Raw genomic sequence first — 18776 nt, forward strand, 5'->3', positions numbered from 1 at the left:
CATCTTACACAGTCAAAAATCTTTAGTAAAATATCCTCTTCCCTAAAATCACAAAAAAAAAATCTATATAACATCTAAACCTTGAACTGTACTGTGCAACTGATGTGGAATAAGCACAGGCCCCACACCGCAGCCTGTTCAGGGAGCGTCAGGGTGGCAAAGCGCTGATCTTGGGAGACCCCCGCAGTAGGAGCCTGGGAGTCCCCATTTAGATAAATAGATAGAGAGCAACCACAAAACAAAGGGGAAATAGGGAGGGCAGCATGGCTCTAATCCGATTAGCTAAATGCAATTCCTCCTCCAAAATCAATGTCATCTGCTACTGCTGCGCTGGCTGGGTGGTTTTCGCTCTCGTTCACAATATCTTCCTTTCTCACTCCTTGTAAAAACATTTTTCTTCTAAGTTTTCTCCTACGCTCTGATCCAGTGATATGCATACAGTCTTTATCTGTAATTTCCATCATAACCACAGGAAGACAAGCTTGCACAAAGGTCCTTCAGGATAACGTACAGTGTACTAAAATAGTTTTCGAGGAACCAAATCCGTGGGGTTGCCATCAGCTGATGATGACGCATTTCATTTTATTTGAGAAAAACAAGATAAAAGATCAAATACATGGACACTAGTGCTGGTGAATGGTTTTCTACTGGATAATATAGACAGCACTTGATGCATGGCAATTATCTAACATTGGCTTTTCCATGTCCTCACTTTCTCCTTCTTTTGTGCACTTGTCAATGTATCTATCCGAAACTCTTTGCCAAGATCCACAGCTTGACTCGTGTGTGTGTGTGTGTGTGTGTGTGTGTGTGTGTGTGTGTGTGATGTCTCAATAATGCCAGAGGGCACATGCTACGCAGCCAAACTGTTCTGCATTTCACCATAAACACATAAAGGTCGATTAGCTACAGTTAAGCTAACTTATTTCAAATATGCTCAACTTCTCCACGTAATTGTAAAATACACAGCTCATAATGCGCATCGTTTTTTGTCAAGGATCTGTTGGCTCATTTCTGCTCATATTTATCTTTGCGCTAAAACGTCTGACAGGTATAATGAAGTCAGCTGACAGTGGGAGTCTGAAGGACAGGGGGACCTTCACGCCCTGATCTCTCGCTTTTGGAGATCTCCTTGTTCTCAAACTGATTTGTGTGCAGAGATGGACGAGGGGCACCTTGGGTGGGTGTGTGGGCTGTGAGTGGGAGGGCTGTCGTGTCAGCGTGCCCACCTGCAGGAACATCTGTCTCTTCAGAGAGATGCTTATGCAGATACACCTACTTCCTAATGACTGACACAGAAGGATATACAAGCTCACACACACACACACACACACACACACACACACACACACACACACACACACATACACACACAAAGAAACCATATTCACACAGATTTCTTTTTTTTATATAACATATTTTAACTTCTCAGCAAATCATAACCAGGTCGTTAGCGCTTCTTGCTTTGCCAGCGGACGATAAAATAAAATAAAGAGCCTCTGGATGATCAGTAAACCGTCTAAATTCATGGCAACAAGAGCTGCTTGAGCTCACTTTGAAGTTGGACAGTGACAAAGGAGCCAATCAGAGCCAATCACAATGTACACGTCAAGCTTCTTTAAAGTTCACAGCACAGCAAAAAAATACACATTTTTACATGTACGGATTGGCGTGACTGTACAAAGTCTACAAAGATACGAAATAAATATGGTCATCATTCACTGCTAGGCTACTCTCAAGAAGAAAAATATGTACAGCTGCAAATAAGGAGCTGAATATCCTGAGCTAAAGTCCAATGATTCGAGCAAAGGGCCTGAACTCTAGACAGAAATAGGAAACTCAAAAATCAAACTCTTATACTGGTACACTTTTACTTTTCTTTTCATCTACATATGTAGACAATGCAATGTATACAGGGGCTGTACCTGATATTTTCTCAATTATTGGATTCGTTTTTTGGTCTGTAAAATGCAAAAAAGAAATAGTAGAATGTAAGGGTTCATGCACAATTTCAAGAACTTGTGGAGAACAGAGAAAATTTAGGCACCTTGTCCTATATCTTGGAATAAACTTCACTGAACATACAACATTTCGGTCCTCAGACCTTCATCAGATGAAGAAAATGTTGGTCACTGTTTCCCAAAGCTCAAAATGACGCACTCAAACATCTTGTTTTGTCCACATCCCATTTATATATCTAATTTATTGTCAAAGAGGAGTAACGAAACAAGAAAATTTTCACATTTCAGAAGCTGTAATCAAGGAATTTTGACTTTTTCTTTTATTTTGTAATTACTCAAACTGGTTAATTGATTATCAAATTAGTTGGCAATTAATTTAATACTTAAAAACCAATCAATTCATCATTGCAGCTCTGAATATAAGTATGAGATATAACACACAATAAAGCATTAATAGAAAATGAAGTACAAAGACTTGTGTCTCTCCTTGCAAAGAGGTGAAAACACGCATTTAGCATGAGGAGTATTATCTCTATACATGCCGAACTGACAGCTTTACCACGGTTGACACAAAGCCAACTAATTCATAAAGTCTATGTAGGGGAGAAGTGTGCAAATATGTATTTGCGAATGCATATATGCACTTATCAAGAGGCTCCCAGTGGGCTGGTTGTATTTATGAGGCCTTGTTTCTCTGATTGTTCTCGCACGGTTCCGATGAATATTCAATGGGCTTGGAAAGAAGGGCTTCCTAGAGCCCAAGAGAAAAGGAGGGCAAAGAGAAAATGTGCCTGGTAACTCACATTCACACAAACACACGTGTGCACCTACACACACACACACAATCATGCACACGCACACACAGCCCTGCAGCAGTGGGAGGAGAGAGCAACAGTGACAAACAGCTTTGGTGCTACAAAGGTGGCAGGAAATCTATCAAACGGGACAATAAAATTGCAATTGAGTTTCTTTAGCTTTTTTATAGCAGATGCATGTATCTTGGTGGCTAGCGCCCGCCGCAACTATCCGAGTCACAGGCGGGGTCCCTGCCTGCACATTTGTGTGTGTGTGTGTGTTTGCTGGTGTATCTCACATCTCACAAGTGCATGGGTTTATTTACACACACTGTATGTGTGAAATTCTGTTGTTAGACGAGTGCTGGGTAACTAAAGCCGAGAAGAAACAGCATTTATCTTGTGCAATTACAGGAAAAAAAGGCAATTACAGCCTGTCGTGTGCAAAGAAAAATAAACAGATTCGGCACAACACCAAACTAGACACACGCTACGATGCAAAGTGAGACCCAAACGCACTGCAGCTCTATGAGCAGACAAAACAGGAACAAAAGCTCTAAGTGAAACTAAATCCTACATGGAAAAGATACACATTATAAACAGGCAAAAAAATCTGAATAATATTGTAGTTACACTAATATTATTTACTTTATAATCTTTATTTTTGAAGTCACTGTCCAACAGAAATATTACAATGGAATGGGATTGTTATGTTTAAGGTGTGTATTAAACAGAGGGATGATAAAAATGTTTTTGAATATTATATGTTAATATTTAATGACAGAACAATACTGTAAAGTATGTAGATCTCTGTTGTTGTTCATACATGTATTGTGTTCACTGTACCACAATGTGCCCCTGTTTTGTGACCCACTAACATCAAATACCGTCCTTGTCTGGCAAAAATTTCCTTAGACCTTAATTCGTTAACATTTTATTTTCACTGCAGGTTATTTCGACAGTGTTCAGAAGTGTGCAGAGACGTCGGGGTCTCAGAGCATCCAACACACACCATCCTGCTAACTGCTGCCTTCATACAGATCACCTCCCAGGCAGTCTGCCTGTGCCCCCTACTGGACATGAGCGCTCACAGCACGCCACGCTGCAGTGGAGCGTCTCATATCACAAGTACTTCTTTAACTCAGCCTTCAATCTGCCAGGCTTAAAAACCCCCCAGACCACAATCTGACACCAACCTCAATTACTTCACTGCTTTGGAACAGAGTAGCGTAATATGATATCAACAGTGAATTTCTAAAGCAGTATTTTGAATTCGGCTTTTGGAAATAAGAAGTGCCAGAAGTTTATTTTTATCTGTGCGACGTGAAAGAGAGAGACTTGATACATAAATAAAGAGTGGAAGGGCTGGTGGACTCGTTCCCATTGGTTTATACTGCAACTAGCTTTTAAATTATAATCACTGCATGGCTCCCATAGCGTAATCTGATGGGCAGCGAGAGGTAAGGTTCAATTACTGTGCGAGCTGCGAGTTAGAGGGTCAGACGATAATGCCCTCTAATTTCTTATTTGGTGAATTGCATTATGTCAGATTCAAACTAAACATGTGGGTGACAGAGCTGATGGCTTTGACTGAACGCTGCTGTCCCGTTTGTCTGCAATCACACTGAGGAGGAGGAGGGCTACGGTTACAGTAATGTGGCGAGTGTTTAGGCTGACAATTCTGACGCAAGAGTGTGTGTGCAAGTGTGTGTGTTCTTGTGTTTACTGCAGGGAGATAAAGAGTGTGTGAGTGAAAACGAAGAGAAGCAGAAACGGAACACAAAAAAAAAGAAAAAATGAAACAGATGAGGAGATAGAGGAAAATCCACTGAGAAAGATAAACAAAGCTGTGTGTGTGTGTGTGTGTGTGTGTGTGTGTATGTGTGTGTGTGAGAGAGAGAGGCGTGCGTGAATATAATGAGCACTCTGACCTTGGAGTGGGTGATGGACAGGGTGTCCACCCAGACGCGCCAGCCGCCCCACTCATATTTGATGGCGTGGTAGAGCAGGATGCGGAAGATGGCGTACACCATCTCTGTGATTTTCTGCTCCTCGCTGTTGCGCGGGTTGATGAAGCACAGAGAGAGCATCCACTCCTGCCACACCGAGCACTGCAGCAGGCTCCTGATACAAAAAGTACACGGCTATGTTGTGCTGAATGTGAATCCCACCGGCATGTAAACAACCGCGTGGACTGTTGTGTGATGTAGTTCTCTATCTTGTGAAGTGGTTGAATTCTTACCTGCGGTTCTCTCTGCTGTTATTGAACAGTTTGATCATGTCTGACAGAAAGACCTTGCGCACCTCCATGCTCTCAGGGGATGGGGGAGAGTTCTTCAGCAGAGCAGCGATTACCTTCAGAATTTCTGGAGATATTAACAGAAACATTCTGTGAAAAGGTTGTGGGGAAAAAGATGCAAGAAAATAACAAAAAATATTTTCTAATCTGTTCAGAATGTGTGTCTGTACTGAAATAAAAATACATCATACTGTAGCAAGTTGTATTTTTAAGGATTAAAATTCAAAAACTTTGGACACATTCAGCATTCTGTTAGGAAATAAAACTTTCTTTTTTGGCGCGGAGGGAGAAACTGCACAAATCAACAACTAAATCATACATTGGTCTCAACATGTGCAAATCATTGTGTCACAAACTATCTGAACTCCCAGCCGTACGCACCTGAAAATCTGTGCCTGTGGTAAGAAAAAACAGAACAGAGGGGAATTAAAAAAAAAAAAGCCCAGGCCATTGATCTTTATCATACTGTAATGGTTTTGGTATTGTTTCAAACGAGAGAGCCAGAGTCACAGGCCCTTCTGGAAGGCTTGGCTTGGGTTAAACCAAAGAGACTGACTGTTTAGATGAATTATCTAGACAATGTCAGTGTCCATTTACATTGAGTCGAGAGACGGCGGGGCTTGGATTTCACTTGTCTCTTCAGACCTTGGCGCTAACCGATGCCCCCTTGCCCCTGCAGACGGTTGTGTTGTTTCTACGCCTTAGTCACTCAAATTATGAGTCGCTGAACCTTTACCGCCAGAAAATTACCCCAGCATGTACCGGGAATGAGGATGGAGGGATGGCGTATTCCCTTCTTTTTTCCATTTGCTCTTGGTTCCTTTCCCTTGAGTTAATTTGAGGGAAACGGTACTTCCTCGGTTTGTTTGATTGGCTCTGACGTTACTAAAGACTGCAATCAGGGGGCCATTTTGGGAGTTTTGTCGCAGATTAAATCAAGAGAATGCACGGCAAAGGAGAAACAGACCACCGCTCTATGTTCCATAGAATGCGCTCACATGTACAAACCCATACAAGGTTTCTATGATATATGCCGCCTGTCTGGGATGGTTGGGTAGGAGAGTTTTTAACACAACAAAGGCTTAAGATAATCAATGTGTGACTACAGCAGGACCTTGTCAGATTAAGGCTGGTTGGAAGTAAACCTTGGTTGTGATTATACCCGCTGCTTGGGTTTCAAACTGATTAAAGCTGTTTTGCAAGTGTGCGCACAAAGGTGCATGTATGCATGGAAGCACCAGTAGAGAGCAGAGAGGGAGATGTTTTTCTTTTTCGTAGCTGAAATGAATACTTAACATTGCAACATATGCAAAGGTTTTGTGAGCTGACGTGAAATTGGAGGTGAGTAACGGCCTGAAAATATAAGATGGGAACACTGATCAAAGCCTGGAGTCGCTGGTGCAGCTTATTATGTTGCCGCATATGAAAAATGAGCGTGCAGTGTCTACTCGTAATGATGCACTGGTAGAAAAAAATAAATAAAATGTGCAGATTGCATATGTGCAAGCATAAAGTAAAACTATTTGAATACATATGCACAGTATGTGTGCATTTAAATACACTGAAAAGATGTATTTAATGACAAAATACATAAGAGTATTAACATGATACACTAAGTTTTATGGTAAAACTTTTTCTTAATTAAGTAATAACAAAATAACGCATCAAATATTTACCCCACAAAGTAGAAACGATAAATAAATAAACTGCAAATTCAAATGCAATTAAATAATTGATTAAATGTATTAAATGCATACACAAACATAACCTTTCTCACACTCTGAATTAAGTGTCTTAAGTCATACATTTATCATTCTTTATATGCAAATGAATCCTGACAAAACATGATGCTGTCTTCCAATAAATCTTGCAGATGTGTGTGTATATGTCACACAAACTGTTCGCACCGTTCTCATGCATGGATTATGCATACCATCTAAGGCTCCGTTGTATGAAAATACCCTTTGGCTGCAAAATTTATGTCGTTCATTTGTTTGACTGTATATAGCGATTGCACAGTTCCGTGGGGAATATCCTCCAGTGCAGTATGGAGCAATAAGTATGTAGAGGGTACGCTGCGGGGGATGATTTAGGAGAGTGGTGTGGCGCAGAGGAGGCACTTACGTGGGCTGAGAATCTTCACAGTGGAGTCGGGGTCCGGATGCTGTTTATGGATCACTTGAGTGCAGATCTGCTCTGTAAGAATCTACCGGGGGGGACAGAGAGGGGATTCAAGTCATAAATATCCACATCGGCCTTAACAATAACAGAGACACAAACCACGCTATGGATACACAAAGCTGTGTATATGTTTCACCATCGCGCAGTATATGGCTGAATAATTGTCAAATCAAGTTTCTGCAGGTGGTCAGCTGTACGATTTATTATTTGGACTCACTCATGAAATTGTCAGGTTGAATCAGAAATAAAAAACAGAAAATCAGACAAATAATATAGAGAGAATATGCAACAAAATAAGTATTGGCATGCAGTGGAACACAGACGTTAACACCGCACATCACTGTTGTTTATGAAGATTATTTCAGCCCTGTGAGCACAGGCCAGGAGTGTTTACGTATGCTGAGGACTGACCTCGAAGAGCACGTTGTAGGTTGTCATGGTGAACTGGCTGGAGTGGAGCATCAGGCGTTCAGTGAGCAGGGAGAAGAGGCCGTGACTCAGCATGACCTCAGGTTTCCTCCTGATCAGGATGTGAAGAGGTCAAAGGTCAGTCAGTAAACATCAGCGTTTGCCTCACCAGTGTTGTATCAGAAAGCAATGCAGCACCTCTTCTAAACTGCAACATGGTAGACAAATCTGAGTCGACTGAAATACCACTGCTTTCATTTTTATTTCAAGAGAAATACTGAATCATATTGAAAATGTCCTGAAGTACCGTAAATTCTGAGAAATGACAAGAGTGAAATCTGGAGTTTCTGATGAGTCAAATTATTGCAGTGGTTGAAATCTGTAGCTGTATAAATCAGCTGAGCTCCAGCTGACATCTGACATAGACAAAATGAAAAAGAGAATCCCTGCTGACTAAGTAAAAGCAGTTCTTCACAGAAGAGTCTTCATCGCTTTCATCTCTGATCATGGATCGACTCCAATTTTAGTAGCGTAGCTCAGCTAAAAAAAAAGCCGTGGACTGTTTGCAGATAGTCTCATCTTGCATCTGGAGGCTTAAAAACTGTTGCCAAGACAGGGTTAGAGTGGTTTCTGGTACTACTTCTTCAGCGCTGTAATTACTGGTTATTAGTGAAAATGAAGTGAGGAACAGCTTGCAATATGACCCGAGTCTCATCATGCATTACCACCGAAAATAACGTTAGGCATTTGAAGAGATGAAGTTATAGTAGAACTCTTGATAAGGAGCAGCACTGGATATATGACTGCTCATTAGACTAAAGGACGGCTCACAAGTGACACAAACAAATCGAAAGTATGCTCAAAGTGACAATAAAAGAGGAGTGATGAAATGATGACGATTCACTTTTTCATTCTAATATATTCTGACAGTGAGGCCTGCAGCTGGATAGAGAATTAACATTAACAGAGCCTGTTTTGATTTTGTTATTTAAATGTAGCTGTATATGTAGTTTCAATGTTAAACAGTTGTTTGTCACTCTAGGAAACCATTCAGAATCTGATTTTGCCTTTTAAAAATTATAACAACTACACAAACATTTAATAACTAGCATAAGCAACTACATACAGATTTTGGAGAATGATAGCTAAGTAATTAATAAATGCACACACCTATCAAAATGTAATTCCCTCTTGGTTAACAATCATGATATTACTAATAGAAGTGAGTGCTTCTACAGAAAAATAATTTCACATGTGTGTTACTGCCTGAACAACACACACATTTCCAAGCAACAATTCTGTACAGTGGCAAGAATTTTGTGTCTGTACTTACTTTGGTGGCAAGTGCTTGAGAAAGTAGCCCAGTACTTTGAGTGTCTGCACTCTTATTCCTTCACTTTTTGAGGCCAAAAGTTTGTAAATCACACTGTAAAAAAAAAAGCAAATATATATTAAATTACATTTAAAAAAAAAATGTTTTTGAAGTATACAATTGAAGTACAAAATAAACACACTTGTAGCTCTCCATTAAAGATTTACCAGTAAAGCATATACTTGTCACAAATTGGAGCTGTTTTTTAACTAAACAAAAAAAACGTTCACAATCTTAAGTGTTGCATTAAACTACAGCGAAACAAGAGCTCCAACTTTGAACATTTTTACTTTGAGCACAAACACACGAGGAAATAATGAGCACATCTGCAGACAATATAAATGCAGATCATTACCGAATCCCGTTGCGCTGGTCGAAGGCCTGGACCATGGACCCAGGATGTTCAGACATCAGAGCCACCAACAACTGCAGTACATCCATGAGATTGTCGTCCTGTGGGGCAGAGCAGAAAGGGCTTGAGGTTACTGTGGTGTTCACAGAGAGCAGTGGGAAAAAATACTGCATCTAGTAGACCTAAATTTAGTCAGCTTTCGGGGGCATATGATAAATATCTTGAATTAGGAGCACTTCATAGTCAGCTGTATATGACAGCACAAAATAAAGCCACATATACATATGTGCATCTTTCATTGCCATATATTCTTGTAATGTTTAATAGTGGCAGTAGCAGCAGTAATGTGAGATGGTAGAAGAAAGACCAGTAGAAACATCACAAGCATCCGAACTAAAGAATTACATGTGCTCTATAAAATGAAGGGCTGCTGCATGTCAGTGGCTTTTCCAATGCAATGTTGTAATCGCCCTTTATTCTTACAAGGTTCACTGCGTTACTGACTGATCTGACTGATTCATTTGTTATGCATCACTCCACTGTAAACAAAACCACTTTCTGTCAGGACGTCTCACTGGCAGACTTGGAAAAATGACAAGGAACAGTGACGCTGCCGTTAGCAACAGGGATCGTTTGCTCTTGCTCTGCGTATCAGACGGTGGGAGGACAAAGTGCAGTACAGCAGTGTTATGTTGCCATCTGGTGGTGAGAGCTCTGACAGTCAGTGCTGCAGGAAGAACAGTACACAGTGCTTACCTCATGCATGGTAAGGAGGTAGTTGAGGATACTCTGGAGCTCATCTTCCTTCACTCCGTGGTCCTGGAATATAATCACACACATCATTACACAATAGTTTCACTAGGGTTCACTGTGTTTTAATCCCCTATCTTAAACGGTACGTATGGACATCAACACAAAGCTTTCTTTGAGAGAGAAGGTGTCTGACTAAGAAACTTAAGACAAACAAAAGTGTATTAAACAAACCACAACATTTCTAAATATGAAAATTAGGACCTGAAAACCTACCTTTATACATGTAGAATATTTAGAATTTGGTCGGGTCAACCAGCATTTCAAAAATGTGGATGTTTTAATGTGGTTGTTTTATTTTAATTTTCATTGTTCTATTTGTCTGCTGTATGTTTTATTGTGCTGTAAAGTGTTTTGGGACCATGCCTCATCTGCACTTTAAATAAATTTGATTGATTGATGACCAGATATCTTGATATTAATATTGTGTGGACATATAAACTTGAATTAACACAACACTAGCACTAGAAATAAAAAACTTAAGCAATATCTATTCTCAAATTATAATATCCCATCAGTAAACGTTAAATCCAAGTATTATGTTGTTCCATTTAGAGAGTAGAAACGTTCAGATATATTAGCATTTAGATCTGTTCTAAATCTTCCCAGTTTGTTAATATGAGCTTTTTATGCTCACTAGTTTAACTAATCTTTTGGTGCAAAAATAAATACATAATATTATAGACTGGCCTGCTTAAAGGAAGATAAATAAAGGCTAAAGGCTTCTATCAGCCAGCTGACATCTACACTGAATTGTGAGTTGTATGAAGTGGCAGCTAGTTTGCTCTTAAGACACATAACATATTGTTGGTGCCATCAACAATCAGGCTGCGACTCCACTGCAATCACAGAGCAACAGCAACTATATTCATTAGACACATAAAACTGATGGAACCACAAGTATACATAATTTTAGCATTTAAAAGTGCCACTTGTGTGAGTCAATAAAAGTGTTTTGGTTGGGAACGGCGGATGTCAGATTTAGGATCATGAACGTACCTTCATTATGAGCTGCTTGACAAACAACAACAGAAAGGCTCGCAAAGACAGGATCTCCTTCTGGTTCGGCCTCGGACCATCTGAAAAGCAAAATAGCAAATAATGGCTGTTGAAAGCTGCTGATAAATAAACAATTGTGCACGATCCATAAGGATAAAGCAAAAAATCATAACATGATCAATCTATGTTTTCTATTAAAAGTAAAGTTCTGCACCTGATTTATCACTTGAGGGAACTGCAGTGATAAAGTGAGAGTGTTGGTGCAGTGTGAATCTACATGTCTGCGTCCATATTTCTGTGTACATGTGACATCTACCTTTAAATACATATATTTAAAAGGAGAGGAATGGAAGACCATACATACATCAGTAGTGCGCCATTTCTGCATTATATTGTATTTACTGTAAACTTTTACTTTCTCTTTATTGTATTAGGAGACTGAGGTCATCTGAAACAAACAAACACATCCTGTTATTGTTTTTCCAATCTATAATAGAAAGTGTTACGCAGTATGTAATCAGTGCATGGTGCAGTTGTCTTTCTGTTCAGCTTAAAGCTAGACATGTTAGACTGCTGCGTGTCTGCTCAAAGATTGTGGGTCAAACACTTGAGTCTTGCTTCCAAACCACTTATACTTGAAGAAGGTTGTCTCTGGCTGGTGATATTACATAAGACTCCTCTCACATTTTATTTGAAGAGGATCGGCTATTACCATCACACAAAAGATTTAAAGTCTCACAGGCTCGACTGAACAGGTTGAGGAACTCTTTTCTCCCCTTTTCTCTGTCAACATATTAAGTCAGAGTTTGGGTTGAACACTGAAAGTAAAAGGAATGATGATTTTATGTGTGTTCCTGTAAAATTGTGTAAAACAAATTTCTGAAATTTTCTAACTATAAAGTAAATTCAGATCCAATTATATTTTTGCAGAATGATTTACTCCTCCTCAATATGCCTTCAGCACGCTGTGGTTCAGTTTAAAATAGTGCATTGTAGTGCTTCATTGAACCAAAGACAGATTATCTAAGATTAAGACAGATGTTGACCCTACGTGTGATCGATGCAAGCAAGCTCCTGCCACACTGATAGACATGTTTTGGCCATGTCCCAAGCTATACAACTTCTGTCAGTCTATCTTTGAGACATTCTCTAGAATATGTGGAAAAACAATAGACCCATCCCCACCGATTTCTTTATTTGGTGTGGTTCCAGTGGATGCCACAGTCCCTAGGTGCTATATAAATATGATAGCTTTCATCCAAGTGTTTGTGTACTTGTCATATTATCATTAGTTATCTTATTTTATTTTTTCATGATTTGTTTTTATTTCATTTCATTTCATTTTCTTTTTTCTTTTCTTTTCTTTTCTTTTCTTTTTCATTTTCATTTCATTTCATTTCATTTTATTTTATTTTATCTTATTTTATTTTACTTTTATTTTATTTTATGTATTTTCTTTCTTTTTTCCTTATTTATCGCTATTTGCATTTCACTTTTCTCCAGCTGGCATTTATGTTTTTATTCATGTATATGCGAAACTGTGAATGTATTTGTTTACTTAAATTTAACTATTCATTTATTTACTTATTTGTATGAATGTATGCTGTATGTAAATTTACTGATGGTCCAGTACTTTTGGGGGGGGGGGTTCATATACCGAGACTTAATTTAGTTGTTCTGTGTTCAAGTTGTCCGCTTCTTTATTTTTGAAATTAAAAAAGACACTGATCCAAAAAAAAAAAAAAAAAAAAAAAAAACATATTTGTGCATTTTGTGTGCATCCTCACCTACGCCCTTGGGCACGACTCCACTGCGGTCCTGGGGGTTGATAACCCAGTAGTAGTATTTCAGCGTGTGCATGACCTGGAGCACAGTGCCCACCCTGCGAATGGTGTTGTAGATGGTCACTGTGCTGATGAACTCTGTTGCCAGGTAAGTGTAGAGTGTCAGTTGCACCTGCAAAAGATGAAGCACACATGAAAACACACAGTTTGAGTGGAATAATCCGGTTTTAGTGTGCCCTAGCTTCTAAGCCCCTGCGGGTTGTAGGCAAGCCGTTCTCATTTAAATAGCAGTCACTGAGTCACAGGTGGAGGGGTAACCTTGAACTCTGAGCTGAACTCTGAAACACTGAAAATAAAAAGTAGGGCAAGACTATACGGAGCAAGAGAGGGTTATTATGATGGAGCAGGTCTGTGTGAGTGTGAACATCTGTATGTAGTAACTGATACATGTGTGTGTATTCTATTTACATTTCTCCAACTTCACGAATATACCAAATGCATGAGAATGTGCTGCTGTGTATATGTGTGTGTTCACGTTACCTTGGCAGGGGCATGGATCCAGATGGCAGGGTTGAACAGAATGTGGTCACACAGCTGCTTGAGCAGCAAAATGCCATTCTGCAAGTTGCTAAGGTATCTGGAAAAGGCCAGCACAATGTCCAGGATGGGCCGCGTCACATGCACCTTGGAAGACTGTGGAGCACAGACGGGGAGACATAAAGTGCCACAACAGGAGGTGTGGAAAAAAGGGAGAGGGTGATATGTCAGTGAGAGGAGTCAAAGACATGGAAAGCAGAAAGAGGTGAATGAGGAACAACACAGAACGGGGAGGGAAAGGACACATGCAGAGAAAGACGAGGAGTGGCTCGTCTTCTGCCTAACAAACACACGAGCCAGCTGTGACCTCCGAATACAGCTGAGGGAAAACAAAGCATGTCTCATATTAAGTGTTGGTGTGGGTGTGAGCCTGTGTTCGTGTGTTTGTGGTGTTAAGGGAATCAGGATCAGCCTTATTACGACACTGGGTTCATTACGTGCAGCTACTGGTACGGGGAGGGTGTCTCTCTTGTGTATTTCTTTGCCAGCTGAGTCTATTTGTGTTTGTCTCACCTTCTCCAAAGTGTAGCCGATGACGAGAAAGCCTTTGCAGGCCAGGACCTGCTCTTGCATAGCCACTGAGTTCTTCAAGAGCTCCATCACAAAGGATAGCAAAGTGCAGCTAAGAGGCCCACAGACAGACAGACAGACAGACAGACAGACAGACAGACAGACAGACAGTGACAAAGAGGGAGAGAGACTAAGTTAGACAGTGACAATAATCTATGTAAGCTGCTGACAAAGCCCTGACTGTGAAGGGCATATCCTACATGAAATGTGATTGAATGAGGGTGTCGTGTCCCCATTGTGTTAGGAGGACAGATTCTAGTTAGCATCACCTTGAGGGCAGCAGATACAACAACGCTGCAAATTCATGAGCAAGATGGCCTCGCAGCTTTCGAGCTCAGCATTACATCAAAAGTTGATAACATAAAACCTAATTTGAAATGCTCTTAAAACTTAATGTAGGTCTTCTTTGTGACAGTGATATCACTAAATATTATAGCAGGCATAAACGACTGTTGACAGACTGCCATGTTAGCTGAAAAGCCAGAGGTAATGGACTGAAAATAATACACTGCATGTGCTGTGACTTGTCTGTGTGGCAGCCATTAAAGTACTGATATTACAACCTTTATTTCAGATTTGTACATTATCTGTTCAACATTAAGGTCCAGCTGATCATTTAGCTAGACAGATATCTGTGAGGAATGGAGCAATGGTCGGGCAATTTTAGGCAATTCTGAGCAGCAAGAGGCAGAATAGGAAGACAACAAGAAAGTTGCCGTTACAATGTACAATTTGCATCAGTTGAGGCTTGAACTTACAACCTCTGACACCAAGGAGCATCTTCTGTCTGACTGAGCTAATAAGCAAGCGGCAACTTATCTGTGGCTTCACAAATTGACTAAGCCAGCGACCAGGATGACAGCAGCTGTCAAGGCAGATTTCAAACTGCTGTCATAAATTAAGACAAAAATCTTAAAATACACATATTGCATCTAGACAGCATGGAGATGTTGGTAATTTGTTTTTTAACAATGGTTGATTTACTCCATAAGTGAAAAACTGATGATTAAATATGCCATTCTTACACTGACTCCAGTTGTTCACATGAGGACAGAATTCAAAATGCTGTCAAAAATTCAGTTTTTGATATAAAATTCTGATATTTGCCACACATCATCTACCATGACTCCAAAATCTTGTCATTTGTTTCATGAACATTGACAATTCATTTAGCAAGAATTTGCAAGTATCTGTTTGCAGTACCTTTTACAGTCAAACATCTTGATGTAATGTAGGCTCACTTTCTGATAAATCAAATCTGTGAGGACATTATGGGGAGGACAGTCTGAAGATGCTCTGTAGCAAGTTTGGTGTCAATTGAGCAAAAATTGTGGGAGGAGATAGGTTTAAGAAGTTTTACAGATTTTGAAAAAAACAGAATGACGGACTTCATAATTTGAAATAGGTTTAAATGTACAAAAGTTTCTTCAGTATTTGGGGCTACATTTTGGTTAAAGTTGTGAAGCTGTACCACAAATGGTTGATTTGTTATGAATTTTGGGAGGCGTGACCATCCTGTCAGTTTTGACAGGACAATCACTCCTCCCTAATATCATCTGATTCAGATCAGCTGATAAAGACGCGTCACCACCAAATGACACTTCTGAGGAAGGCGGAAGTTTCCGCTGAAACATGTCAAGGTATGTAACATCCTAATACATGTCTGTTATAAAAGAACAACTAAAGTCATTATCAGAAACTGAAGACCTAATGAACACCACTGAACTAGATTTGAACACTGTCAGCAGCATGACAGACTGTCAAACTACAGGCCTTAACATATACACGCCTGTTACCTGCTATCACAATGGCTCCATGCAGCACAATAAAATCCTGATTTAATGAAGGACAAACAAAAACTACTTCCTTCATTAAAGTGTATGTGTGTGTGTGTGTGTGTGTGTGTGTGTGTGTGTGTGTGTGTGTGTGTGTGTGTGTGTGCGTGGTTACCAGACAGAGGTGTCCAGCTCGTGGCTGGAGGGCTGGCAATAATCCAGCTGTGCAAACAGAGGGAAGAGGACCTGAACGCCTCCGATAGAGTGTATGCCACTCTGGACTGAGTGAGTCACCACGGCCTTCACGTCCTAGCGAAACAAACATACACAAGTGGCCATGTTTAACATGTTACATGGCCATCATTTCTACATGCCTCACACAGACATTGGTTCTGAACATTACAGCCTTTTTAAAACTAAATTAGCTCTAAGTGTTGACACATTTTAAAGTGTTTGTAAGTAGTAGCATACTCACAACCAAACAAAATTCTTCATCATCTCACTACAGTCTGTTTTTGTCCCAACAGGCACAAACTGTAATGAACCCTCTGAATGTTTGACCACTAATAAGTACTCTAAACCTAAAATCATGGTCATGCCATCGCCAGGTTATGTGTGTAGCTTTCATGATAAATACCGCTAGCAAACGCGCTCAGTGTTGATTATTAAATACAATTGAAGATCACAATAGTTCTAGTTCTTTTTGTTAGCGTGTGACTTAAACATGTTGAAAACATAGAACCTGATCATATTTTCTTTCAATGTTTAATAGCCTGGGTCTTCAGCTGGTGTGTGTTGTTGTATGTTGCAACACTAACGGTGGCTGGGCAAAACACTTTCCTCTCTATAGGATTAGAATTTTTGAGCATGCATAGCATAGCAAAGCTGAAAATATAGGTCACATATTCATTCATATTTTACACCGTGCGTGTGTGTTTGTGTGGTGGAGAAAGCATATGTTATGTGTGGCAGCAAAAGCCTCCCTCACAAAGGAAACAAAGGGTTTTTCTCGATGAGAGGGCATGAGAGAAAACTCAATTAGTGTTTGAGAAAAGACAAACTCAAAGTGAGTGAAGGAGCGATATTGTGTGTGTGTGTGTGTGTGTGTGTGTGTGTGCGTGGTGTGGGGGCGTGTGTATTTGTAAGCAGCACATGGAAAAAAAAAAAACTTTTACAAAGTTGACTACAGGAAAAAAGCACAGCTACTTGTATGTAGTTCCAAACTAAAGCTCAGTCCCAGAGAAGGCTAATTCCATAATTAGAGCACCAGTATGGCATTTTTCAGCAGCTGCAGCAGTCTGGCTAGCTCGACACATTTGCACCTCTGCCCTAATGAGGCTATTAAAATGGAAAGATGCCAACTGGGCCGCTTTCATTATAGCAGAGGAGGAAAGAGAGAGTAAAGTGCGGTACATATGGAACAGTGGGAGGGAAGGAGCGGGCGTACAGGTGGTGAATGCATTTGCGCCGACACTGCTTTAATGTCAGCGAGGTGACTTCAGGTCAAATTTAAATAATGGCAATCCTAGTAATATCAACTCTAACTTCAAGGGGAACGACTATCAATTGCTTTTCAAGCAAAATGTTAAAAGGCATAATTACCTGCAGCATGAGTGCGTGGGGTGAGTGGACGAAAATGGAGGCGTTGTCCTTGGGGGAGGACTCAAGGCAGAGCTGGGCATCTGTGGCGCGGGGGTTATAAGCAAAGGCAATACTACTAGACAGCTTGCCGTCGTACAGTAAGGTCTTATGATGCTCCGCAAAAAGCAAGTCACTCTCAGCCTTGTACTTGAACGTGCCCTGAGAAGAAAGAAGCAGAAGGAGGACGGGAGAGACATTCAGTGGAAGAGACAAGAATACAGTCACGGAGCATTTATAGAGACAGACTTACAAGAAGTGACTAAATAGCTAAATAGCCAAAAGGGTCAGTGACTAATGTTATATGCCAAAAATTGGACTCTGCTGCAAATATTTTGCAGCAAATAAAATTATCTGTTCTAAGCTTCCTTTGTATATTGATTCATGTGCTCCTCTTGAGTGCGATTTACAATTTATTTAAACCCTTTAAAGGGACAGTTCACTCCAGAATCATAAATACATATTTTCCATATTACCCGCAGTGCTATTTATCAATTTAGATTGATTGATTTTAAAGGGACAGTTCACTTCCAAATCCAACATACATATTTTTTGTCTTACATATAGTGCTATTTTTCATTCTAGATTGTTTTGGTGTGAGTTGCCAAGTTTTGGAGATATCGACTGAGATGTCTGCCCTCTCTAAAAAAATAACAGAACTACAGAGCACGTTGTTTGTGATGCTCAGAGCACCAAAAAATAAATCTGAACACTCAACAGCAATGTCTCTTTTTTAGAAACAGTGACACAGTTACTCAAGATAATCCACAGGCCTTGTTGTGGACAGTTTTGTGTAGGAACTATTTTCTTTCAACCAAACTACACCCACCAACCATATCAATGTGCAGAAGGAAAAGTTCATGTACTCAATGACGAGAGGCTCATGCAAGATGTTAACATTACTTGCGTCCTCCTCAGCTGAGCTGTATGTTAGCTAGCTCAGTGGTGCTAGGTGAGCTAGCTCAGAGATATGGTTGGCAGGTGGAGTTTGGTGGAAAGACAATAGTTCCTACACAAAACTGCTTACAACAAGGTCTGTGGATTATCTTGAGTTTTCAAATTTATTTTTTGGTGCTCTGAGCACCAAAAGCTGAGTGCCTTCTAGTTCCATTATATTTAAGAGAAGGCAGACATCTCTACGACAGATATCTCCAATAATCGGGAACTCACATGAAAACAATTTAGAATAAAAAATAGCTCTACAGGTAAGAGGAATAATATGTATTTGTGATTTTG

General features: G+C 40.1%; 1 protein-coding gene across 6 annotated transcripts in view; it reads right to left on the reverse strand.

Annotated features, from left to right (window-relative positions):
- Positions 1-18776, reverse strand: part of lrba (LPS responsive beige-like anchor protein) — a 237930-nt gene that overhangs the window by 168432 nt on the left and 50722 nt on the right. For all 6 annotated transcript variants that reach the window (XM_050044707.1, XM_050044706.1, XM_050044705.1 and 3 more), the window contains exons 9-21: positions 17505-17702; positions 16078-16211; positions 14071-14179; positions 13501-13653; positions 12964-13132; positions 11177-11256; positions 10124-10186; positions 9371-9468; positions 8977-9069; positions 7647-7755; positions 7179-7260; positions 4998-5121; positions 4687-4879 (exon numbers count right to left, since the gene is read on the reverse strand). In XM_050044707.1, the coding sequence (XP_049900664.1) occupies positions 4687-4879; positions 4998-5121; positions 7179-7260; positions 7647-7755; positions 8977-9069; positions 9371-9468; positions 10124-10186; positions 11177-11256; positions 12964-13132; positions 13501-13653; positions 14071-14179; positions 16078-16211; positions 17505-17702 (1605 nt within the window). The remainder of the gene's footprint in view (positions 1-4686; positions 4880-4997; positions 5122-7178; positions 7261-7646; positions 7756-8976; positions 9070-9370; positions 9469-10123; positions 10187-11176; positions 11257-12963; positions 13133-13500; positions 13654-14070; positions 14180-16077; positions 16212-17504; positions 17703-18776) is intronic.

The sequence above is a fragment of the Epinephelus moara genome, chromosome 5 (assembly GCF_006386435.1).
Source record: "Epinephelus moara isolate mb chromosome 5, YSFRI_EMoa_1.0, whole genome shotgun sequence".
Classification (NCBI taxonomy): domain Eukaryota; kingdom Metazoa; phylum Chordata; class Actinopteri; order Perciformes; family Serranidae; genus Epinephelus; species Epinephelus moara.